The sequence below is a fragment of the Nelusetta ayraudi genome, unplaced genomic scaffold, assembly GCF_046127955.1.
Source record: "Nelusetta ayraudi isolate G7.1 ecotype Tasmania unplaced genomic scaffold, CSIRO-AGI_Nayr_v1 ptg000034l, whole genome shotgun sequence".
NCBI lineage: Eukaryota > Metazoa > Chordata > Actinopteri > Tetraodontiformes > Monacanthidae > Nelusetta > Nelusetta ayraudi.
In genome coordinates, this window is record NW_027466084.1 from 501,171 (window position 1) to 524,204 (window position 23,034).

General features: G+C 43.1%; 3 protein-coding genes, 1 long non-coding RNA gene, 1 other non-coding gene and 1 pseudogene across 6 annotated transcripts; 5 read left to right on the plus strand and 1 right to left on the minus strand.

The window, feature by feature from the left end:
* Positions 1-493: 493 nt before the first annotated feature.
* On the plus strand, positions 494-1,958 carry LOC142892526 (interferon-induced very large GTPase 1-like; annotated as a pseudogene).
* A 1,753-nt stretch (positions 1,959-3,711) lies between these two features.
* Positions 3,712-6,618, minus strand: LOC142892234 (uncharacterized). The gene is made up of 3 exons (XR_012927398.1): positions 6,344-6,618; positions 5,868-6,034; positions 3,712-3,794 (listed from the first exon to the last, which is right to left on the minus strand). It is a non-coding gene; the product is annotated as an uncharacterized LOC142892234 (long non-coding RNA).
* pick1 (protein interacting with prkca 1) lies at positions 4,253-10,454 on the plus strand. Its single transcript, XM_076032230.1, has 13 exons — positions 4,253-4,750; positions 5,232-5,306; positions 5,572-5,683; positions 5,901-6,029; positions 6,731-6,797; positions 6,916-7,005; positions 7,090-7,143; positions 7,270-7,332; positions 7,520-7,653; positions 7,740-7,832; positions 7,969-8,019; positions 8,768-8,912; positions 9,457-10,454. Exons 2-13 carry the CDS (start codon positions 5,266-5,268, stop codon positions 9,747-9,749), a joined length of 1,272 nt encoding a protein of 423 aa, XP_075888345.1. The 5' UTR covers positions 4,253-4,750; positions 5,232-5,265; the 3' UTR covers positions 9,750-10,454.
* A 469-nt stretch (positions 10,455-10,923) lies between these two features.
* Positions 10,924-10,996, plus strand: trnar-ccu (transfer RNA arginine (anticodon CCU)). Its single transcript has one exon. It is a non-coding gene; the product is annotated as a tRNA-Arg (tRNA).
* Positions 10,997-11,157: 161 nt separating this feature from the next.
* Positions 11,158-18,885, plus strand: plbd1a (phospholipase B domain containing 1a). Its single transcript, XM_076032229.1, has 12 exons — positions 11,158-11,235; positions 11,273-11,388; positions 12,563-12,785; positions 12,954-13,037; positions 13,946-14,087; positions 15,198-15,338; positions 15,842-15,986; positions 16,452-16,652; positions 16,732-16,872; positions 16,955-17,140; positions 18,082-18,188; positions 18,320-18,885. Exons 1-12 carry the CDS (start codon positions 11,219-11,221, stop codon positions 18,494-18,496), a joined length of 1,680 nt encoding a protein of 559 aa, XP_075888344.1. The 5' UTR covers positions 11,158-11,218; the 3' UTR covers positions 18,497-18,885.
* A 521-nt stretch (positions 18,886-19,406) lies between these two features.
* On the plus strand, positions 19,407-23,016 carry LOC142892250 (uncharacterized). 2 transcript variants are annotated; one of them, XM_076032256.1, is made up of 3 exons: positions 19,407-20,202; positions 20,960-21,187; positions 22,597-23,016. In XM_076032256.1, exons 1-3 carry the CDS (start codon positions 20,091-20,093, stop codon positions 22,920-22,922), a joined length of 666 nt encoding a protein of 221 aa, XP_075888371.1. In that variant the 5' UTR covers positions 19,407-20,090; the 3' UTR covers positions 22,923-23,016. The 2 variants fall into 2 exon arrangements, with proteins under 2 accessions (XP_075888371.1, XP_075888372.1); XM_076032257.1 differs by having other exon boundaries at positions 20,975-21,187.
* Positions 23,017-23,034: the final 18 nt, after the last annotated feature.

A 23,034-nucleotide genomic window follows, 5' to 3' on the forward strand; every position in this document is an offset into this window, starting at 1 on the left:
CTGAGGGCGGGGAGCCAACTTCACACAGGTAACAGATTCCTCTTGAAACTGTTTGTTTCCTTGACATTGCCACGTGATGTCAAGGAAAGGCTCCCACGGTTCACGTTCACTTTCCCAGGCGCCTCCTAGCCGTCCTGCCGTATATAAGGGGAAAGTCCGTTGTGAGTCTTTGCAGAAGAAAGCAGACTTTCAGAAGGCAGACGACTTCATGGTGGCCCAGCGGTGAAGGGGAAACGTGTATTAAGTGTAAGTAAGTGTGCGAGCAGCGTCAAGAGAATGTTTTGTATGTAACTTTGACTTTCAGCGCAGGGCGCTGTTTACCAGGATTACGATGAGCGCTGCTAATTGTCGTTGGTTTGAATGGATGACAAATAAAATACCTGCCGAAATGTCAATCTCGCAAACACTGTAGAGGCAGTAACGTTTTAAATAGAATTTGCGCCTTCTGTCATGGAAAGCAGGAGTTGAAACTTTACCACGTGAATCGAGCACCATGTGGAAACTTGAGGTCAAGTACAGCGACCTTACCTGGGCCCTGAGAAACCACGTGTTGAACATCGAAAATCAATTCCATAACAAAATTAAAAATGGTTGGTTTGAGAGTTTTGAACTAAATGATCTGTATGGGGAAACCAAGACAACATTTGCTAAAATCCAAACAGATCTGACGTCTTACTTTGAGGACAACAGAGACAAAGAAATGCTGTCCCAGTGGCGAGGACGATTTGAGAGCAAAGTCAAAGACTTTCATCAGGAGCAAGTGAAGGTACTGAAAAACAAACTTGATAAGATCATCCAACAGAAGCAAGCTTTTAAAAAGCTTGATGACAAAAATGCAGAGTTTGAAAACAAGCTTATGCAGAAAAGCAAAGAGCTGGCTCAACAATTTAAGGGTAAAGCTGATGATGAAGATGAACTTCAAAAACAGTTTGACTCTATATGGGCTCACTGGGTTGATGAATTAACTAAAGGTACCAAGCCGGTTGATGGTATCGACCTGGAAAATGACAAGACAAGTATCCTTCGTGATCTTGGGTTTGAATGTAATTCTATACAGGAATCCAAAAAGTCAGGCAACTTCAAAATGATATCAAAAATGGGAAATTATTCTCAATATTTCTGGACCACCCACCATGGTGAGAAGGGTTTTGCTCAGAAACACTGGCAGAATGCAAAAGGACATGTTTCAAACGTCCTCAAGTTTTTCTCATACAATGAGCAGGAAACAATCCAATCATTAATTAATGATGTTGAGAAAGAGTCTTTCAACACACTCATGAGAAAACCTGTTGCAATTCAAGGCTACAATCCAGCTTACTTGGTAGAAATGGCAAAAAAAAGTTAAAGATAAAGTGAAAGAGTTTGAGACAGAGCAGAAATGTTCTCTGAAGAAGAAGTTTACTGTTGATCTTCTTCATTATGTGTTTCACAAAATAGAGCCCTGGGTTTTAAGGGAACACAAGAAATTTCAGTCGAGAAATGATGCCCTCACTTATGTTCAGAGCAAGAAAGATGAGAATTATCGCATTTTCCGAGACTTCTGTCAAGGAAGCTCTTCTGTCATGGTGTTTGCATCATTGGTCTGTGAAAGACTCAAGACCTCGATTGCTGAAGCCGCCTTTAACCAAAGTGCCATCGACCTAGCTAATGAGATGAGGTGCAGTTCTCCAGCCTTCAATGGCAACAGATATGATCTGGAGAAATTTGTGTTGAAGTCGCTGTCGGAAAAAGAGGATTTCAGTAGTTTCATCACCTACATCAAAGAGCCAAGAAAGCATGTGGAGACCTTTATAAAGGATGAAGTATATAAGTACATGTTCAAAGACAAGACTGACAGAGTCAGGAAAATACTTCAGAAAAATGTTGATGACCTGAAAGATTTTGTATCTCAAGCTTTGCATGACACAACTGTCAAGACCCAAAAGAGCAGCACCGTCGACGCTTGGGTGATGACATAAGCTTCCGTGAACCTGATTTTCTTCGGGAAGAGATAACAGAGAAGCTGAATTCCGACATGGAAGAAAGTAACTGTCTCCGTCTTGAGAAGTGCAGGAGGAAGCCTGATGAAATCCTCATTGAACAGCTGTGCAACTGCTGCTGGGTAACCTGTCCATTCCGTAAGGCTGTTTGCACCAACACCTTAAAAGATCACTGTGGTGACCGCAGTGCGCCTTTTCACCGATGTGCTGCAGTCAATGGTGTACAGTATTTCGATACTAGCGAGATGGATGTGGGTTTCTGCACATCGAATATTGCAAGCGATGACAGTTTTTGCCCTTATTCAGACTCGGATAAGTCCATCCCCTACAAGTCTTACCGACTTGCTGGTCCAACATATGCCTGCTGGAGCATCACCCCTGACGACTCAAAGATGCCCTACTGGGCCCTACTCACATGCTACTGTGCACCAAGAGCCGCTTTGTTTGTTCAGCTTTGGTTGGGCTATTTTAGTTGATCTTTACCAAATGTACCCTTGACCTTAATGTATGCATTTTCAAATTCATTGGAAAAAAAAAATCTCTGTAACGCTGCTCAATGTTGTTTTTAATAAACAAGAGCATTTTTAAAAAAGGAAATATCTGCAGATTTATTTTGACGTATGGGTCTTAGAGACCAAATACCACAGATGCTCTCTGCTCTCTACTTTGCACTCACATGGCTTAAAAGACTGAAAAGATGTTACAGCTAGTCTTCTCTTATCTTTATAGAATGGCACAATGCAGACTTAAAAAAAAAAAAAATACTGAAAAAAAAAGAGTCAACAACAAAAATGGCTGGAAAGGCAAGTCCCTCACGATCAAGAGGTACTTCTGATGGATTTTAATGTCTTGTTAATTTAGATTGTTTCTGATCCGGACCAGCTCTGAACACCTAAAAATGCACAAATACAGAAACGATTCATTGAATTCACAATTTTATTTTCTACTCGACAGTCAACAAAGACAACTTTGAAGTGTAATACTGGATAAATTCTAGCAGATTTTAAAGGAATTCAGTTTTATGTCCCCTGTGATTTTGATGTAACTGATGACGTCAGTGTCTTCGCGGTTGGGGAACTGCATCTCGTGGCCATTGGGAAGTTCTATTTCAAACACGTCTCCAACCAGCTTCACCTCAATCTACACAATAAAAAAACATTTTTTGTAGTTTTTTGTAGAAAACATAACAAAACAGATAAAAGTATTCACTTCATTCATTTTAGATTCCCAAACCTTGGCATCGGCTCCCCTTAGCAGGGGGTTCTGTATTTCCCGTTTCTCTTCGCCCCAACATCCAGCTGCCTTCGAGTTACAGACGATCACGGATCCGTCAGCGTCATCATTGAACCGTGGATTGAAGTGCAGGGCGATATGATCTTCATCACAACCAAGGTCGATCTGGAATCTGAGCGCATTCAGTTGAAACCATTAATGTAAAGAAGCCTTGTTGATTTAAAAAGTCCACTACGTCGAGCAGCAAGAATCCTGTCCATGATAGAAAGCATGAAAAATTGTTTGGATGGCGCACCTCTCAGCATCATGCAGAATAAACAACTTCACTTTGAGCTGATCTCCAGCTCTCAGACTTGCGTTCTTCAACTCTAGTTGCTGAGAGGAACACACATGCAAGGGTTTCAAATTAGTCTCATTATTCATCTATCAAGCCATATGTAAGAGATTATGATATGTCTATGTGAAGGGATTTAGGCAAGACTAATGGAGTCAAACCCACCATGTTCATTTTAAATTACAGTCCAGACGAAGGGTAACTGAACTTCTGAAAGAAGACCTAGTCTAAGCACACAATCCTCGGTCCTGCAAGACAAGATATGTCTTTATTAAGGTGCATTGCAAAAATCATACATAAAATGAAATACAAAAAAAGATAAAATTGATAAAATTAAACAAAACAAAGCTTTTTGAGAAGAGGTAGAAAGTAGAGGGGAAAAACAATCTTCAATCTCATCCAGTGCAGGGACACTGCACTGCTAAACTGCACTGATGGTCAGCTAATCTCCAAGCAGCTAACAAACAAATGATTCAGTGATGTGTGACTTTCTGGTCACTAATTGATTGTTTCATTGATTTGTTTGAATTCCAAAGAATCTTTGTGATTACAAACCACTGTAAAATGTAAATGATTATGTTTTGTTTTTTTAAAACACATTGGCAATGACAAAAATGAAAATATGAAAAGAGCAGTCAAGTGAAAGAAATAAAACTTCAACTATTAAGTAAAAGTATTGCTGTACATATGCTGAGACAAACCCCATTTGAAGCAGGAGGCTGTTCTAAATTGCGTACTAGTCGTATGTTCTTTGCTCGTAATGCTTACTTTGACTGACCTTAATATATTTTGAAGTTTTGAGAGAAAAAGCCCCTCCAGTGATTGTAAAGGACTCTTCGAAAATGAGCTCAATTGTGTGTTGAAGTGTATTGACTCTGTGAGATTGTGCCATGAAGTAACAGCTGTTTTCTTCTGCCATTGTATTAAAATATTAATATGATCCTTCAAGGCGGTTCATTGCGGCTTATACTGTATGTTTACACCGCCCTCCAGTGGCCACAGACAGAGCCCAAAAATCAGAAATTAGACTTCCGACATTGACCGGATGTGACGTAAAAGTAAACAGTGACGCCTTTCTGTGCTTCGGAAATAAATTCCCTATTTCTCATAGAAGGAGTGTTTTAAAAAAAATTTGTATGTAAATAGTTTTTGTGTTATACATGAAGAACACCTTTCTTAAGAACGGACTGACTGTGTGAGAAAGGTAACTCGCTAATTGTAAACGTCTTGCTAGGGAAACGTTGCTCGTAGCTCTACCCTCAGCTAGCCCCTCTGTGCTACGTTTACAGCCAATTGTCTTTCTGTTCCTCCCCAGGTAACAAAGACGTAAATACCTCTGTATAATTTCAAAGCGTTTGTCAGCATACGACACCCGATAGACTCAAGTTAACTCTTCTAGCTAACGTCGAACATTTAACATGTACTGTAAGTTACCAGCTGTTTGTCCACCTGCAGTGGAAGATAGCGACTCCCCCTCCCCCCAAACCTGCAGGATTAATCCATTTACTTATTTATTTATTAATATTCATTTATTTATGTTTTACCAGAAATATTAGACAGACTATGACATAACAATGCCCGTCCCCTATTTATTCTATCGGGCGTTCATTTTATTTGCCATTACTGTAGTGCCACTTCACCTCTTCCGGTGTGCTCACAAATAAATGAACGTGTTATAATGGCAGGTTTTTCGAGGGACAGGAGGACCACTGTCCTGCAATGTTCACTGACATGGACTTTGAACTGGAGGAGGATAAACTGTGAGTGGCAAAATATCATTTTCAAAAGATTTCCCAGACACCAATATCTGGGTAATTTTTTTTATTATTATTATTTATTTTTTTATTTTTTTATTTTTTTTAAATATTGTTCTTCGCTAAGAGATCCAGTTACTTTTGGACACAAGTCCTGGCATGAATTCTGCGTTCAATGAGTTGCCTTTATGTTCATTAGCTCGAAATTATGTTCTTCTTTTACACGGTGGGTTAAATGTTGCAGAAAACAATGTCTTCTCCTCCTCAACAGTGGCATACCTACAGTGCCAGGCACTATTTGTCTGAAGAAAGATGGGAACAACCTTATAGGAATCAGCATTGGCGGAGGGGCACAGTACTGCCCGTGCCTTTACATTGTCCAGGTAGAGCAATTTTACAGAAAATTCCATCCCATTGTTGCAGTCGTCCCAGAGTTTGTTTTGTTTGTTTTTAATCCCAAGTGATGAGGAAAGATCTCGGTTTTCAAATCTTTTTTGTTTGTTTGCACGAGCTTCATCCGAGGTTGATTTAAAAACCTGCTCTGGCAAACCAGGAGGACTTTGGTACCTTTTTCAGTCGTCGTCTCGGATTGTCTCGCAGGTCTTTGACAACACCCCCGCCGCTCTGGAGGGGACTCTGGCGGCAGGCGACGAGATCACAGGCGTGAATGGGAAGCCGGTCAAGGGGAAGACAAAAGTGGAGGTGGCGAAGATGATACAGACTGTCCAGGTACGCTTGGTGCGACAGTCAACAACAGCACCGCCACAGTCCACAGTTGCTTTTAGTTGTGAACTGTCCTCAACTGGAATGGCTTGATATTTACTTTGTCCAGTTTACCTTGTAGAATCTTTTTCCTCTGTAATTCATTTACCTATGTGGTACCTCTTAACAAACATCAACCAATGGCGTTAAGCTGCACTTGTTCATTTGTTCTTACCCTCAGTCTTGCACAATTCAATCAAAATACTCTTGGTCTGATTATACACATGAGCAGAAACAAGAAGAAGAGAATAAATAAAACAGATAACAGATAAAACACTCACACGCTCTCGTGTCCGATTCTTGCTGTGGTTTTCTCACCAACTGGACCAAGAGTTGTGTAGAGGGGACTTGCTCCGCTCCGCTAAACTCATGCAAGAGCATGTGGCCTAACGTCACCGTTGCTGGGCAGCTGTGTTGTTTTTAAAGGGATTTCATTGTTTGCAGCAAAAATTCCATGACTTCCTGCCGCGTAGGATTAAAAGCAGGGATTCATCGCAGGGTTTTCAAGGATTAGCTTGTGTCAACGTCCGTTCGGCCTGGGCTGGATGGATTTGCCCACCAGGACTTTGGATGGAGTTGAATGTGGACAAGTTGTTGTCTAAGCATTGGTGTGATTGATTCATCCAGACGTCAGATGTGCTTTTTCATTATTTATTTTCTTTCCCCAGGGAGAAGCAACAATCCATTACAATAAATTACAGGCAGATCCTAAACAGGGGAAGTCTCTGGATATTGGTATGCCACCTCCACAGTGGTCTTTTTTTTTTTAAAGCTGTGTGTGTTTTATAATTATCAATGCAGTTGCTACTCAAGTTTGCTTGGATTTGAAGGCACGTTTTGTTGTTTGTTTCAGTTCTGAAAAAGGTGAAGCACCGTCTGGTAGAGAACCTGAGCTCCGGCACGGCAGACGCTCTGGGCCTCAGCAGAGCCATTCTGTGCAATGGTAAGTTGTCGCTGAGTATTACCTGTGTGTGGATTTTCACTGTTTGACAGACGTGTGGCTCGTCATGAATGTGTCTCTTCACAGACGGACTTGTGAAAAGGCTGGAAGAACTGGAGAAAACAGCGGAGCTCTACAAAGGTGAATGGACAGCACACCTTTGAAAACCTTCCGCTCTGACACAGATTTCTCCTGGTCTGAATTTTTGTCCAATCGCTCGACGCTCTGTGCGTCCACGCTGATCTTCGCTCCAATGTTTGCTTGCAGGTTTGATGGAGCACACGAAGCGGCTGCTCAGAGCTTTCTTTGAGCTCTCGCAGACACACAGAGGTGAGTTTGCTACTCCCCCAGAGGTGTGGCTCTGATCAGGTCATTAATGCTTTTCTCTTGCCATGGTGTTTGCTGCACGTCATACATTGAGACAATCGTCCCACATTTTTTGAAACTTGCCCAAATTTGTGTAATAAACGTGTAGTAATTCTGAAGGATCAACATTTTTATTTTTTTTTGTTGCCAGCATTCGGGGATGTTTTCTCCGTCATCGGCGTACGAGAACCGCAGGCCGAAGCCAGCGAGGCCTTTGTGAAGTTTGCCGACGCGCACCGCAGCATTGAGAAATACGGCATCCAGCTGCTGAAGACCATCAAACCTGTGAGTGCAGATCGCTCCCTCGGTGGGGGCCTGCTGACTGCGACACGTCTCTGATCACTGATCGCAAGTCTCTGTGCTCTGTTCAGATGCTGCACGATCTGAACACTTACCTTCACAAGGCCATTCCAGACACGAAGCTCACCATCCGGAAGTACCTGGACGTGAAGTTTGAATACCTGGTGAGTTGACAGCACTTTGTTTCTTTCCTGTTTTGGCGGCACTCACCCTCTGTTCCCTCCGAACCTGTTTCAAATATATATATTTCTGTGCTGCTTGAAACACAACACAAATTCTGCTTGTTTTTTGCCTTTTCAGTCGTATTGCCTCAAGGTGAAGGAAATGGATGATGAAGAGTACAGCAGCATCGTGAGTGGCCGTTTCTTCAAATTGGTCAGAGGGTTATTGGGAATCAGCTTAGGCCTCGTTCAGAACTGCCGGCCAAAATCCGATTTTCAGCCCATCCAGATTGAAACCGCATGGCTCTTTTGTAGTCTGAACAGTTGCAAATCGCACGAAATCCGATTTTTGCAAGACGGATTGAAACCACCTTTGGGAGGTGGTTTCAAATGGCATTTGGACAGGTGCGTCTCAGTGTGAACGGCTCCAAACACACCGATGGGTTTTGACTCTCTGGGCACGTCACTGTACGCGACGCAAAACCCAATTCGCGACACCAGAGGGCGCCATTCCAGGTGCGGAGCTGTAACGTAATGGAGTGGACAGAAGTAGCAGCAGTGCCTGGATAGAGGAGGAAACTCATTGGCTCATCAGTGTGTGGGGAGATACTGTAGCTCCATTCAAGCCAAGCGCCAGCGCATGTAGCGCAACAAGTGCTGCTGTCGCAATTATGACGTCACACATTACACACTAGACGACGCCTCGGCTCCGACGTCGTTGCTACAGCAACCTGTCACATGGGTCAATAATGTGGCCCAGTCTGAACAGAGCCAGATCAGATTTGGAATACTTACTAGAAACAGTGTGGACAGTCAGCCCTAAAAAAATAAAAAAATAAAAAAATCGTATTTGAGAAGGAATCTGATTGGAATCAGATTCGCCTGCAGTCTGAACGCAGCCTTAGTGTAAAACCGTGAATGTTTGCCTCTGCTCACAGGCTATTGGGGAGCCCCTGTATCGCGTCAGCACTGGGAACTACGAGTACCGCCTGGTGCTGCGGTGTCGGCAGGAGGCTCGAGCGCGTTTCGCAAAGATGAGGAAGGACGTCATGGAGAAGATCGAGCTGCTGGATCAGAAACATGGTCTGTGGTTTGTTGCTAACATTGAGCCATTCCCTACTAGCAAGAGCTAGTCAGGCTTCCAGTGCAAACTGTACTGCGTATCCAAATCCTGCTGCTGTCGCGGCAGTTCAATTCCAAACATTGCTATATTTGACACTGTCCAATATTGGAGCAAGCCTACTGATTGGATAAGCTCCTTGTTTTTGCTTTACTTTTCTTAATTGTTACATAACCTACATGGCCTGTAGCGTACTATCACAAAATGTACAAATTTGAACTGGTCTTGCAGATCAGAGTTAAGCCATGGCGAAAGATAACTAACAGTCAGGATGTAAACAGTGGTGGCTATGAAAGAGCCTAGCGATACTAAGATTGTCTAAAAACTGGGCACGACAGAATTGCACTGCAGGCCTTCCTCATCTGAAATATACCTGAAGTCGTATTTAGCATGTCCAGTTAATAAAACGCCAAATTTAATAATCCAAAATGCCGATAACTATGGATTCATGAAAAAGCGAAGAAGAAAAAATAAAACTGTTGGTCTCGCGCCTTCTTCCCCCGACAGTTCAAGACATTGTGTTCCAGCTGCAGCGCTTCGTCTCCGGCATGTCGCACTACTACGACGACTGCTACGCCGTCCTGAAGGAGGCGGACGTCTTCCCCATCGAGGTGGACCTCTCGCGCACCATGATGAACTACAGCAGCCAGTCGTTCTCGCCCTATGCCGGGGACGAAGAGGAGGACGAGGAAGAGGAGGAGGTGGCGGGAGGAGGAGGAGGAGACGAGGGAGGGGTCGGCGAGGACGGGAGGAGCAGACAGGCGGAGAACGGCGCCGTGAAGCTGATCGATGACGAGTGAGAGCCATCGGGGTCCAGCGGAGATGAAGTCCATTCCTCCTGTGTAAAAAGTCTTTGCTAGCAGTGCCGGCTGCACACTTGCTAGCGGCGGTCTGCGTAGTTGTAAAGAGCGGCTCCAAATGAATATCCACTATCACAATGGTGAGAATGTCCTAAAATGACTGCTGTCAGGCTTTATGTTGGTGTTTTATCTGGGATTTTCATAAATCACAAACTTTTTTTTTCTTCTTCTTCTTTTTTCACTATAGCACCTCAACTAAACACTTTCTGGCGATATCACTGTATGAATGACTGAAGTTGTTTTATTCCGAGTGTGACAGAGTGGTTGAGCTGGAGCGGGGGCTGGGTGTCTGAAGATGATGTGTGCCTTCTTTTCTTTTCATGGAGAATGATAGTTCTGCACTTCATGTTTAAGTTATTTTGTTGTTTATTTATTTTTTTTAATCTTTGAAACAAAAATATTAGGTCTAAAAGAAGGGAATTATTTATCTTTATTTCGCTTTACAAGAGGAGAAAGATTTATCACCCAAACCAACTGGATATATTAATGGAAATGTCAAGAGGCTTAAGGATGTAATTATGATGTGAACTTGTTTATATTCTTTACTGGTCTTCCCTTTATTTTTTTGAGTTTGCTTAAAGAATACTGCCTTTATTTCCCGTCTATATTTCGCCCCATCTATAAATAAATCATATTTATTCTGCATTGGCGTCGTCGCATTGGCTTCTGTTAATTTCTTGTCGAAACATCAACTGTTATATACTGAAACTCTCTCATACATACTAAAACTAAACGTTTTAATTAGGGCTGTCAGTCGATTAAAGATTTTAATCGCATTAGTTAACTCGCGATTAATCGCAAATTAAATGGTTTTTATTTACCCTCTTGTATACGTAACATTAAAACCTTTAACGTAAGAGGTCGCCTCCCCTGACACGAGACGTTTCCGTGCGTCTGATCGATATAACGACAGGGTGAACTATAACAGATCGACCACATGGAGGCAGTACTTTGTCGTATTACACTGTCCTGCAGTTAGAAACGACACAACGTTTTCGACAACATTTCTCTCGAAGAACGTTCAGTAGATTATTCGAACCGAAAATGTTTTGCGTTCTGATTCACCGGCTGTTGGATGAAATAAATCCAACTTTTGTGCCTATGTTGACGTAAAGCCCCAGTGGCCTAATGGATAAGGCACTGGCCTCCTAAGCCAGGGATTGTGGGTTCGAGTCCCATCTGGGGTGACTACCTTTTACCGCGTAAATTTCGACGTTTATTTCTGTATTTCTATGATCGGACTAACCACTCCGTCGCCTTCCTAAAGGGGGAAGCAGCCTTGCCATTTCAACTTCCCTCCTTCCTGCCCAGGAGAGGCGTAGCTTCAGCGATCCTTCCCTCTTGCTGGCAGCCGCACACATCGTGATCGCAGCTGACCCACTTTCAAGAAGCAGAGCTCTCCCGACGGCATGAACGCAACGACGTCCTGACAGCAAACCACACACACACACACACACACACACACACACACACACACACACACACAGAGCCATGTTTTCATTTTCACACCGGACTGGGATGATTTGCCTATTGGCGTTTCTGACGTTCTACCATGTTTCAAGCGTCGCCGCCGCTGACAGTGAGTAAACGGACCGACTTCAAGTCAAACCCGCGGTCGGTTGTTGTGCGGTGGCCGAACGCGCTTGCCTCTGTGTTTACGCTGCGATAGTCTGAACTCTCACTCAGCCATCTGTTTACAGTGCCGCGTTTTACACAAAGGCGATCGCTGACTGTTTCGATCAAGTGTATAGTACATATTTGAAACAAATGTTATTATGTCCGGTTTTGTTGAAAGAAGGGGGGGGGGAATCCTATTGCCATTGATTTTCAGAAGGTTCTTTTCTCGGTGATTTTGGCCGATGTGATTTCAAGTGGTTTGAGTCACAATCGTCTTAATCTTCTGCGTCCCCTGAGATTTTAAGTCTGCAGTATATTAAGTGAACCTGGGTGGTATGGCTGATTATTCCCTGCAAGTGGTCTTTGGCAGAAGTATTCACATTCAGTACTTAAGTAAAAGAATGAATACTGGTGTAAACAAATACACTGATAAAAGTAAAAGAGCTGATTCAACACCTTTACTGAAGTAAAAGCAAGATATTACAGCTTCTGAAATGTACTTAAGTATTTTTTTTGTAATTAATGAAACAATGCATTTTTTTTTTAATAATTTTGCAAAGAATTAAAAATTGTGACAAATTAATATGGCCTGAACTGACCAGAGGTCTTGCATGAGCATCTGGATAATTTTTAACAGCTTTGGTTCTCTCGATACTATCGTTTGTTTTTGTCGTTTTTTTTTTTTTTTTTTTTTTTATCTTTTTCTTTTTCAACTGCAGCACAACCAAACTGTAATCAGTAGTAGTTATGGACAGTTAGCCATTATTGGACGTTTACACTTTTTACAACAATTACCAACGTTCACGTTGACACGTTTGTTATTTTTCTGTACTTAAAAAAAGGAACTGAGCAGCGACGCCAAAGCTGAAGTAGTCTAAAATAATCTGCCTCAAAAATATGATCCACTTTTATATTTTTATATGCAGCTCAAGTTCAAATAGCTCTGCCTCAAGCAACAACTAAACAAGATAAATAATAAGTGAATTACTTTGAACAGAATTTGTATCTTTTAAACACAAACGTAACAAGCATGTTTATCCAATGTAAGAAGTAGGAAGTACAGATTTTTGTGTACAAATGTTGGCAGTAAAAATCAAAAAATCGGAGAAAAAAAAAAATCTGCTTTTGTTCCCCAGAAATGGCATTAGCCACCGCGTACTGGGACCAGCAGCACAAGACGGTCCTGCTGAAGGAGGGGGTGCTGGAGAAAGAAGGGGATGCGTACGGCTTCCTGAACGACAGCCTCTCCAGTACAGGCTGGAGCGTCCTGGAGATCCGTGCTGGCTACGGGAAGACCCCCGAAGCTGATGAGGTCACTTTCTTTATGGCCGGCTACCTGGAAGGCTTCCTTACCGCACAGTGAGTTAGGGAGCTACACACAAAAAGAAATTTGATGATCAACGCAATTCTCGCTGATATTCTCTGCAATCAGCAAGTGGTTCCAATGAAACTTTGTAACAGACAAACATCTGTCTGTTACTCTCAACGCATTCAAACACTGCACCCCCATCTCTCCCTCATTTCCAGGCAGATGATGGATCATTACGCCAACATGTTACCACAGCTCATCCGCAACCCAAAGATCCTCGGCCCGGTCCAGAGCTTCATGGCGTGAGTATGCCCTACTTTCTTGTGAAGAAATAGAAGGCGCAGCACCAACATGGTTCTAATTGGAGTTGTTTACACCTTCGTATTTGCATACACCATCGTCATGCCTGACTGAATGCAAGTGACTTTCGGAACGTTTTTCCAGAGCTTGCTGTGACTCTCAAACCAACTTCAGCTTTCATATCCCATCCTCAGCTTTGTTTAGTCTTGGATATTTGTATGTACTTCTTATAGCTTGGTCTGATTTGAGTTCTCCCCAACAGGAACTGACACTGTTGCGGTTGGTTGAGCTTGCGCTCATGTGCGCCGGTTTATTTTCAGAATGTTACTCTTTTTATGTTGTCTTTAGGTCTGCAAACTATCAATCTTCAATTAGTTGGTTAATTATTATTTTTATATTATTGTTTAAAAAAAAAACTTCACAGTGTGAAACATCTTCAGAAAAGTGCATAAACAGGTTGCCACTTGAACATCCTTAACAGTAATAATCTCCATAGATTAGTAATTTGGACAAAAAAAAAATCCCACTAACTAACAAAAATATACACATTTATGTTGCCAAACACATACAGTATTTTTTTTTTTATGAACAAAGTGCATGAAAAGAGGTACGTTTTTGTTGAAATGGACCTGAGCTTCAGTAACACAATAAATAAATGATAAATTGAAGAAGAAAAAAATACAAATCAGAGAATTTCACTGGATTTGTTTGAACTTTTTAAATTCTACCATCTAATGTTATACACTGAATGACTCAACGACTTCACAACGAAATATCTTGACAACACTTAATAATGGATTCTCATTGATTTATTGATTTGTTGTTGCAGCCCACATTGTTGTTTTTTAACAGTCGCTGACAGTAGATACCGATCAGCGGTAATGAGTAAATATTAAACGTTTACTTTTAGGCAGCAGGATGCGTGGACCCGCGAGCAGGTGAAGCTGAAGAAGAGCTCCGATCCTCTGTGGAGCCACGTCGGCTTCATCGTGGCCCAGATGGACGGGCTGCAGGCGGGAGTGGCAGACTGGGCCAAGCTTAAAGGAAAAAAGGTATCGTTGAAGTGACTTGATACTTTCGAGATTTGTGCCGTGAATGCAGCAACGTCTGAAATGTCTTGTGCGCAAACAAAACACACATTATTGCAAATGTTAAGGCGCAAAAAAAAAAAAAAAAAGAGCTCACGATGTGACGCGTTGCCACTGCTCAGAACCGACTGTGTAATAAATGCTATAAAATGAGTGTAAAGGAATTTCAACTCAGTATACTTTTACTTGATGATATGGACTTTTTCCAAATACTTACAATAACTCACGGTACAAATGAGGAAGTTCCAGCTGCAAGCATGTGATTATGCCAGTGTGGAATTTAAAGTGACATGAGATCACATGTTTGAATGCTCAGCTGGCATGTTTGACACTTTACGATTTGGATTAAGGCAGGCAACGCCGTCATCAGTGAAACTGCCAATCTCACTGCCTCTTAAAGAAACACGGTATTCTTTTTTTTTTTACCTCGAGCTGATAGTTGCAAAACGAATTTTCTCCACTTAACGACAAGGAACGGTTGGAATTGCACCAATTCCAATTGACGCAGCACACCCGGTGAGGGATTATGTAACTTCACTTTGCTCCAGAACACTGCACACACCAACATCAACGCTTCACACGTCAGCTGACTCGTCTCAATGAGTTCTTAATGACCGAGACGAATGATGAAATTGTTTCTAGTTGACCAGAAAGAGAAGAATAAAGCGTTGTCGAGCAGGGGACCCGGCACTTGTGAGAGGTTGCTGGGCAGGCAACCACTTTGTTATGACCTTTAGTCATCTGGAGAAGCAAACCGTGTCTGTAGCAGGGGCGGAATTCTATCCGTCTCAAGTCAATAAATCATTACAGTTGTTTAGAAACTGTCGTCGCACAAGGTACAAAAACACAGTGCGGCTTTAATGAACTTTGATGTTTGTTAATGCTTTGTTTATAAAATTCATTCAATAAAAAAAAAATTCAAAGATGTGAATTCAAGTTGGATGAATTTTTTGCATGAATTATTTCATATCACCATATTTTTTATATATATATAAGGTTATAAACCGTTGCTTGTCTCACCCGTCAGCCTGACCTCACTGACCTTCAGGTGTCTGACTGCTGTCTTCCCCGCAGCCGCTCTCCCAATTTGACATTCAGTTTCTGAATGCGGTTGGGGACCTTCTGGATTTGATCCCAGCTCTGGTCCCTTCCTCAGCCAATCACATCCGAGACTTCAAACTTCCAGGGATGGGCCACTGCTCTGCACTGATCAAGGTTCGAGATGCAAACACAAACGTGTGTGTGTGTGTGTGTGTGTGTGTGTGTGTGTGTGTGTGTGTGTGTGTGTGTGAGTGTGAGTGTGAGTGTGAGTGTGAGTGTGAGTGTGTGTGTGTGTGTGTGTGTGTGTGTGTGTGTGTAAAAACATATACAGTGTATCCATATATGTACACTCACACATACCATATATACAAAGTACATTTTTTTCTACTTTGTAGAAGCAAACAGATTTTTGCACTTAATGGATATTTTCACTGAATTACAGTAGAAGTTTCACCTTTAAAATGACGTGAAACTTCTGACTGGATTTAATGAGATTAGTGCATGAGATCAGTAAATCTGTGAAAATGAAAATGAGCCCACTCATTCCAAAACAGCATCTAGGTGGATTTCTTGTATAAAATGTAAATGTAACTGTGTGTTAACTGTCCTGACTTGTGCTTCCTCAGCAACATGAACACCAAAAAAAACTTCTTGCAATCCCCTCTCATCCCACTCAGATGCTGCCTGGCTTTGAGAACCTCTTGTTTGCCCACTCCAGCTGGTACACTTACGCCGCCACCATGCGCATTTACAAACACTGGGATTTCCACATCGCTGAGCCCCACACAGCCACTGGGAAACTGTCCTTCAGCAGCTACCCTGGTATGGGTCAGGGTTAGGCCTGTGGCCGTGAAATACAACAATGATCCAAATGAACTGATCATTATGGCGATTTCAGATCTTCTGATCTTCAAATCAGATTCTTAATGTATGGGTTGATGTCACTCATATACACATTATATGAACAGTAACGTAACATTTGCATAGGATTTAAACATCCATTTTTCCAGAACTTCATAGTTGATTGGATTTTTCTGGAAGTTCTTGGCTACTTTTGCAACCGCGTCTTTTCGTGTCACTGGTCATTCCAGATAAAATAACCAGTTTTAAAAACATGGATTGAGAACCATGTGTAGGCCACGAGCTAATTTTAAAGTCCTCAGTTCAGTGAGGATCAAGTGCAGGATGTACATTTTTTTTTTTGGTTTTGTATTAAACTACACTGGTTTGCTGTTATAACGTCGCAAAAACCCAACAAAACCAAAACAGCCTCGTCTCCATCCTCAGGTTTTCTAGTGTCTCTGGATGACTTCTACCTTCTGGGCAGCGGCCTGATGATGACTCAAACCACCAACAACGTCTTCAACTCCTCCCTCTTCGACACCATCACGCCCAGCAGCCTGCTGGCGTGGCAGAGGGTCCGACTGGCTCACAGTTTGGCCCACAGCGGAGAGGAGTGGGCACAAACCTTCTCAAAGTACAATTCCGGTGAGGGATCCGGCGTCGCCATCGCCCCGGGCTCGAGCCCAACGGTATTTTAAATTTTTTTTCCCCCTGGCTGTTGTAGGCACGTACAACAACCAGTACATGGTGCTGGACCGCAGCAAAGTGAAACTGGGTCGCAGCGTCGATGACGGCGCCCTGACTGTGGTGGAGCAGATCCCGGGCCTGGTGGAGTACTCGGACCAGACCCAGGCTCTGAGGAGAGGTAACAACACATCGCTTTTTCCATTGTTCCATTGTTTGGGCGTTCGCATGTATTTGAGGAATTCATCCCTTCGCTGCTGCAGGTTATTGGCCGTCCTACAATGTGCCCTTCCACAAGAAGATCTACGCCCTGAGCGGCTACGGGAAAATGTGGGAGAGGTACGGAGAGGAGTTTTCCTACGACCTCTGTCCCAGAGCCAAGATCTTCCGCCGCGACCAGGCTGGCGTCAAGGACCTGGAGTCTCTGAAGCACATCATGAGGTCAAACGGTGCGTGGCTTCGCCTCGGCGTGCTGACTGCATCGGGATCCCGCATTTGGTTTTCTATACATTTGTGTCGTGATAGAAAACGACGGTGGCCGACAAGGGCCAAACACAATACCACTGCCTAATGCACCTTAGTTGGCGAAAACAGCTGCAGGTACGGAAACGATGTAAATTCACAAGCAAAAGTCTAAACAAGGTACGAAAAGAAGACTCAGGTGCAAACAAGAAAACGTGCCGCAAGACATAAAAATATATACTTACTCATCAAATGTGCTGCAAACAGAGAAGCGACGCAAAACACAACGAATGCAAAGCAAAAAAAAAGAAAACGCTGCATGAACCAGTCACTGCAACGGAAGTGCTCGAAACCTGCAGGGGGCGCTCTTAGGAGAACAGCTCAATGGAGAGACACACAGGTAGACTGAGGACGGCTGACTAGAAAGGTTTCTAGTAGAAACGACCGTAAAGTATACTCAAATAAAAGTCACATTACCGTGCTAAGCCGTACTCTACTGCTGTTGTTTTTGAAAAACTGCCAGTCAGCCGTTTCATATTTAGGCCACTGTCAGGCGGGCTTGCTTCAAAGTGGTGGTACAAAATGGCAGCTAACTAGCTAACTTGAGTTGTAGTTAAGTTGTGATGAATGGAGAGGTTGATGCTGCGAGCTGCCCCCTGAAAGAGCTGGAGGCAAAAACACAGGAAGGAACTGTTCAGCCCCAGTCGCTACTAAAAAAACAACAACAAAAGATTAGCTAGCTAGCAGCAGTTTCACCAGAGCTGAATGGTATTTTCACATTCAGAAGAACGAAGCCAGCACAGGAGCAGTTCCTTGGCAGAAAAGATCATCCTATTTTGTGACATTTTGAGCTTTATTTATTATTTTAGTTTAGCTTTTAGTTAGCGTTATCGTATTTGACCCCCCCCCTCCCCCTATGTTTTTACAGACTACAAGACAGACCCGTACTCCAAGGGGGACCCCTGTAAGTCCATCTGTTGCCGTGGTGACCTGAAGTCAGAGAATGCTTCGCCGTCAGGCTGCTATGACACCAAGGTAAAAAAAAAAAAAAAAATACACAGCAACACGACAGCATTGTAACCACTTTCTGCTCTGCTTTTTATTTTTTATTTTTTTTGCGGCTAAACTCAGTTTTGCTCCCGTTGTTTGCTTCTTTCCTCGTTCAGGTGACGGATTTCCTCATGGCCAAGGATTTCCGTGCGGAAGCGGTGAACGGGCCGACGACACAGGACGGCCTGCTGCCCTTCACGTGGGAAAACTTCCGCAATGTCACCCACCAGGGCCTGCCACCGTACTACAACTTCACTTTCGTTAGGATGCAGCCTTTTCTTTTTAAGCCATAAGGTGTGTGTGTGTGTGTGTGTGTGTGTGTGTGTGTGTGTGTGTGTGTGTGTGTGTGTGTGTGTGTGTGTGTGTGTGTGTGTGTGTGTGTGTGTTGCCCCCTGTCTCCCTTTCGTATTTTATGCATATTTTTTCCGATTTTAAATCAGCATTTTAAGATAAACGTCTCAGGATATGTCGATGATTTTCTTTTAAAGAGTAATCACAGTTTGTTTGTTTTTTTTCAACAACTCAGACCTTTGTGCCTTCAAGAAACAAGAGTGAAACCGCAATGTAAATGCACTAATGTTCAAACCTTTTAAAATGCCGGCTGGTTTTTAAACTTGCAAAGTACAATCATTTCATTACTTGATCAAAGAATTGGTGCACATTAAACTCAGGGCTGGTGATCTACTCTGGTGGCTTTGTGTTCGTCTGTCGTATCCGTGCTGCGTCGAAAGTGTCACAGGTTTGTATTTTTGTTTCGCCTTCTTGAGTCTTGCGACGTGCGGCACCATCTCATCCAGGGACTGCCCATTAAAGCAAGCGGTTTATGTTCTCCAGTGCCGCCCACAGTCTTGTCTAATTCCACCTTATATTTGTTTTGTTTTTTTCCCCAAAAAATGTATGTAGGATTTAGGACTTGGAGGGTAACTATTGGCAGATCAGGGAGAAAAAGTTGGAAAGGGATTTGCTGAATCCCATTTAAGCGGAACAATCCGATTTTTCTAGTCTCAGTTCCTCAAGGTAAAATGCACACCTATCCGTCCAACTGCAATGCACTCCCAGTAAACGCTTGACAAAACCAGTCTGGAGCAAAGCAAAAGCATGTGGTCCATAAAGAAAAGCATCAGTGCCTTTCTGACCCGAGACCCTGATTGGGTTTGGGAGCACTAAGGTGGACATGTTAAACATCCAGCTGCTTCGCAACGGTGACACTGAATGGATCTCGGGTGAGACACTAAACCAGATATTTGGCTCCAAGCCTACACTGATGTTATTTGCCGTCGATCTGCTTTGTCTTTGCTTCCTCTTACTGTGAAGGCAACAACAGAACAGCCCACCATAATGCTGTCTTTAAATTCAGCCTCACTATTTATGAAACAATCTTCGATGTAATCTGGTTCCCCCTGAAAAAGGTTCTGTTTTAGATCTGATCTGGGCTGAAAAACCACCCAGCAAGTTGTTTTTTTTTCTTAAAAAAAAAAAAAAAAAAATCTACTTAGACCTACTAATCCCAACAGCGACTGCTTTCACTAGCTGTTGGCTCATTTCTCCAAAGGCCAAAAACATTTAAGAAGGCAAATGTTGCTGAGTATCTTCAATGGTTGTGTCTACTACAGCAAAGCAGTCATAAACCATACTGAGGTCAGACTATATGGTTTGTTTTTTTAAAGCAGAGACTCATTTAGCCCTCAACCCCTCGAGATTTGTGTAGTGATTCTACACTTCCTGTGAAATGGAAGAAGCGAAACGTCTGTTAGTCCTGCTCCGCATTCACTTCATTAAACCTCGCACGACTTCCCTCTTCTGAGTGTCACAAACACCAGGGTGGTGCTGGTGCTGGTGGCTGGGAGAACCAAAGCAGGTATCCGCAGTGTTCCCCCTGCTTCGGCCATGAGCAGAGCAGGTGGGCAAGAGAGCTGCGAGCCAGGAGCCCAGTGGGACAATCTCCTCAGGTTATGTATCCCATCCAGCCAGAGCCCCTCGAATGAACCCGAGCCAAGAGGTAGGTGTCGCCGTCCGCCGTCAGTTTCCTGCTGTGAGTTTGGTTTAAGGGACAAGCTTGGTTTAAGCTTCTCCAACTGAGTCATGGCGTTGGACCGAATCTGACACCTGCTGCTGCATTTGCGATTGAGACACTTCCCGTCATTAAGTCCACTTAAACGCAGAACTTCCAGGAGAGAATTTATCTGGGACTGTTTTTAATTGAACTATTGTCTTCAAAATCTTTTATGCCCAAATGTATTCTGCTGACTAGGCGCCTGTTTCCAACTCGAGCTCTTTAAGAGTCAGTTTGTGCTCTTGTGTGAGTGTGTTTGTCTTATTTAAGTAACGCTAATCAAACTAAATTTATATGGGCGACTCTTGGTTGTTACAGTGTGCGCCACTCACCAGTTTTTCAAAAGGGACTGAGTTGAAGTAAATTGTCAGTGCCAAAGATAATAGAGGATTAACTCACAATCCAAATGACAGCAGGTCACGTCAGCTTTCTTATGTAACTACGAAATGTAACTTAGTGAAGTGACACCAAGTTATATTCTACAGTAGTTGTACAAGTTTAATGTTGTGTATCAATATGTTTGACTGCTTGTCAAGGTTTGTTTTTTTTTTGGCAAAATTCAATTTTATTTATTTTTGCTAATTCTCTGTATAACATTATGACCAATACATTTCAATACAATGAGAATACAATTGATCAGCGTGTGAGCTTTTTTTTGTTTCTTGTTTGTTTGTTTTTTAAAATCTCATGACATGGTTAACAGGTGTGTTGCCTTCAGGGTCGCCCCTCGTGGTGCAGCAGAGAACATGGGCGGTCCTCAATCCGAATGTGTTGCCTGCGGGGTCGGCCCCTGTGGTGCAGCAGAGAACAGGGATGGTCCTCAGTCCACTTCTGTGCACCTTTGTGGCGCTGGCCACGCTGGGCTCCATCCTGGTTCTGGCTGTCTGGTGTTTTCTGTACAGAAAGCACAGCAGCAGGAGCAGAGCCTCAGGTAAGCACGACTCGCGTTCGTTTTCGTGACAAAAAAAATGTAGGACCAAAGGGCGTCATAGTGCTGCCCTTTCCTTTGCTACACTGAGAAACATTTAAACATGGCCAAGAAGGAAACAAAAACAGCTCATTCTGCCAGTATGGAATGTACAGAGGAGGAAGTGGTGCTGCAGGCAGGCAACGAAGTGTAACGATTTAAAAAAAAAAAAAAAGAAAAACACGAGTTTCGGTTGTGTTCGACTTGGACGTCCCCTGGGTGAGACCTGCTCTTTTCCCAGCGGCTCTGGTGTCAGCGTGCACGCATCCGTTGACAAGGACAGGAGGAAACAGTCCACATCACGCTGTCAGTGTTCACCCTCTTGAAGTTTTCAAAATCGCTCATCGCCACCAAGGTCGCTAACTGTCGACGTAAAAGCAAAATCTAATAATTAAAGCCTTGATCAGGCTAAAGAATCTGTAACGTTACCTCTGCTGCGACTTTTAAAACAGTTTATTGAACCTAAATAGCAACGCGATCTGGAAAATCGGCCTCCTCCCTCTGGAACGCCGCTCCTGCCCTTTTCCCAAATCAGTTCAAATCAAATCAGCAGCGAAGCTTGTGACTGACAATAGGCTGTTATCTTCAGGAGAGCCAGGAATGTTGAGCAAAAATAAGTGGATCAGCTGTGGCAGCTCACAGTTTACGCTTTGTCTGGTTTATTTGAAATCTACGTCGTTTTCGTTTTTAAAGATTCACAACACAAGGCCAATGATGGGCCAGTGCTGCCTGCCCACGCTGGAGCAAAAATACATCATCATCATCATCATCATCAATGTAATTGCATTAAAATATGAAAAAATAATAATAATAATAATCAAGTAAAAATAACTGACTCTGTTGGTAAGTCCCTCCCTTAAATGGTCACAGTCCAATTGTACCTTAGCAACGGTGACAATGCGGGAAAGGTGGGATGCTGCACTTCTGAACTTCTGATGCTTAGCTTCGCTAGAGCTACTTAATGTGTTATTTCACGTCCCAGTTTTGTTTTCTTGTTGTTTTTTTACATTAGTTTCACTGTTATTTGTCTTTGAATTTAATTGAATCTTACAAGAAAATGTGTTGGTGTCGCAGTTTATCTATGGTCTTCTACATCACTTTATTGTACCTCAGTTTATGTAACATTTCCCAGTGTCTTTTGGGGAAATAAAAAATTGTTGAAGATAGCACAAGCAGAGGTAAACGATATAGTGAGCTTCATATATATATATATAGTACATATATATCTGTACAGACATACATACATACATATACAGTATATATATAATATAACCTATTCTGTATGAAATTCTCATCCATGCATGCAAGAGATTTGGGGATGAATTTCTCGTTGTTTCCTTTACATTCAAACGTGGAAGCCGCTCTCGTTACAGTTGGCGGCGGCGGCGACGAAGAGGAGGGCCAACAGGAGCCTCTTCAGAAAGCAGAGCCGCCCTCTGAGGGAATGAGTCGCGCAGACGCTCTGCCGGGAGCAGCGGAGGCCGGACCGCCCTGTCCTCACCTGCAGCCGGACCCTCAAGCCGGCCTGCAGTGGCAGGAGGGAGGCATGAAGAGGGAGCTAGCGAGGGCTACGTGGATGGAGGGACGGGGAGGGCTGCCTCGGTGCAGCAAAGTGCAGGAGCACAGGATCCCACTTCCTGCCACAGAGCTGGGTGGCACGGCATTAGTTACCACTAAGACTGTGAAGGAAGGAGACTAACTGCCTACTGTCTGGACCATGTTCCTACCAGCACTGTGCTTTAAACAAATTGTTTTGGGATTTTTTTTTTTTTGGTTTGTTTTTTCTGGTCTTTCCTTCTGTTATTTTTAAA

What these genes read in the sequence shown, in the direction of transcription:
- LOC142892250 (XM_076032256.1), top strand. Translation starts at nt 20,091, where the DNA reads ATGAGCAGAGCAGGTGGGCAAGAGAGCTGCGAGCCAGGAGCCCAGTGG. An exon ending in GAATGAACCCGAGCCAAGAG is followed by an intron (nt 20,203 to 20,959) that starts GTAGGTGTCGCC and finishes CATGGTTAACAG; the next exon opens with GTGTGTTGCCTTCAGGGTCG. An exon ending in CAGCAGGAGCAGAGCCTCAG is followed by an intron (nt 21,188 to 22,596) that starts GTAAGCACGACT and finishes CTCTCGTTACAG; the next exon opens with TTGGCGGCGGCGGCGACGAA.
- plbd1a (XM_076032229.1), top strand. An exon ending in GCACATCATGAGGTCAAACG is followed by an intron (nt 17,141 to 18,081) that starts GTGCGTGGCTTC and finishes ATGTTTTTACAG; the next exon opens with ACTACAAGACAGACCCGTAC. An exon ending in CAGGCTGCTATGACACCAAG is followed by an intron (nt 18,189 to 18,319) that starts GTAAAAAAAAAA and finishes TTCCTCGTTCAG; the next exon opens with GTGACGGATTTCCTCATGGC.
- pick1 (XM_076032230.1), top strand. Translation starts at nt 5,266, where the DNA reads ATGTTCACTGACATGGACTTTGAACTGGAGGAGGATAAACT. An exon ending in GCTCTCGCAGACACACAGAG is followed by an intron (nt 7,333 to 7,519) that starts GTGAGTTTGCTA and finishes TTTTGTTGCCAG; the next exon opens with CATTCGGGGATGTTTTCTCC. An exon ending in ACGTGAAGTTTGAATACCTG is followed by an intron (nt 7,833 to 7,968) that starts GTGAGTTGACAG and finishes TTGCCTTTTCAG; the next exon opens with TCGTATTGCCTCAAGGTGAA.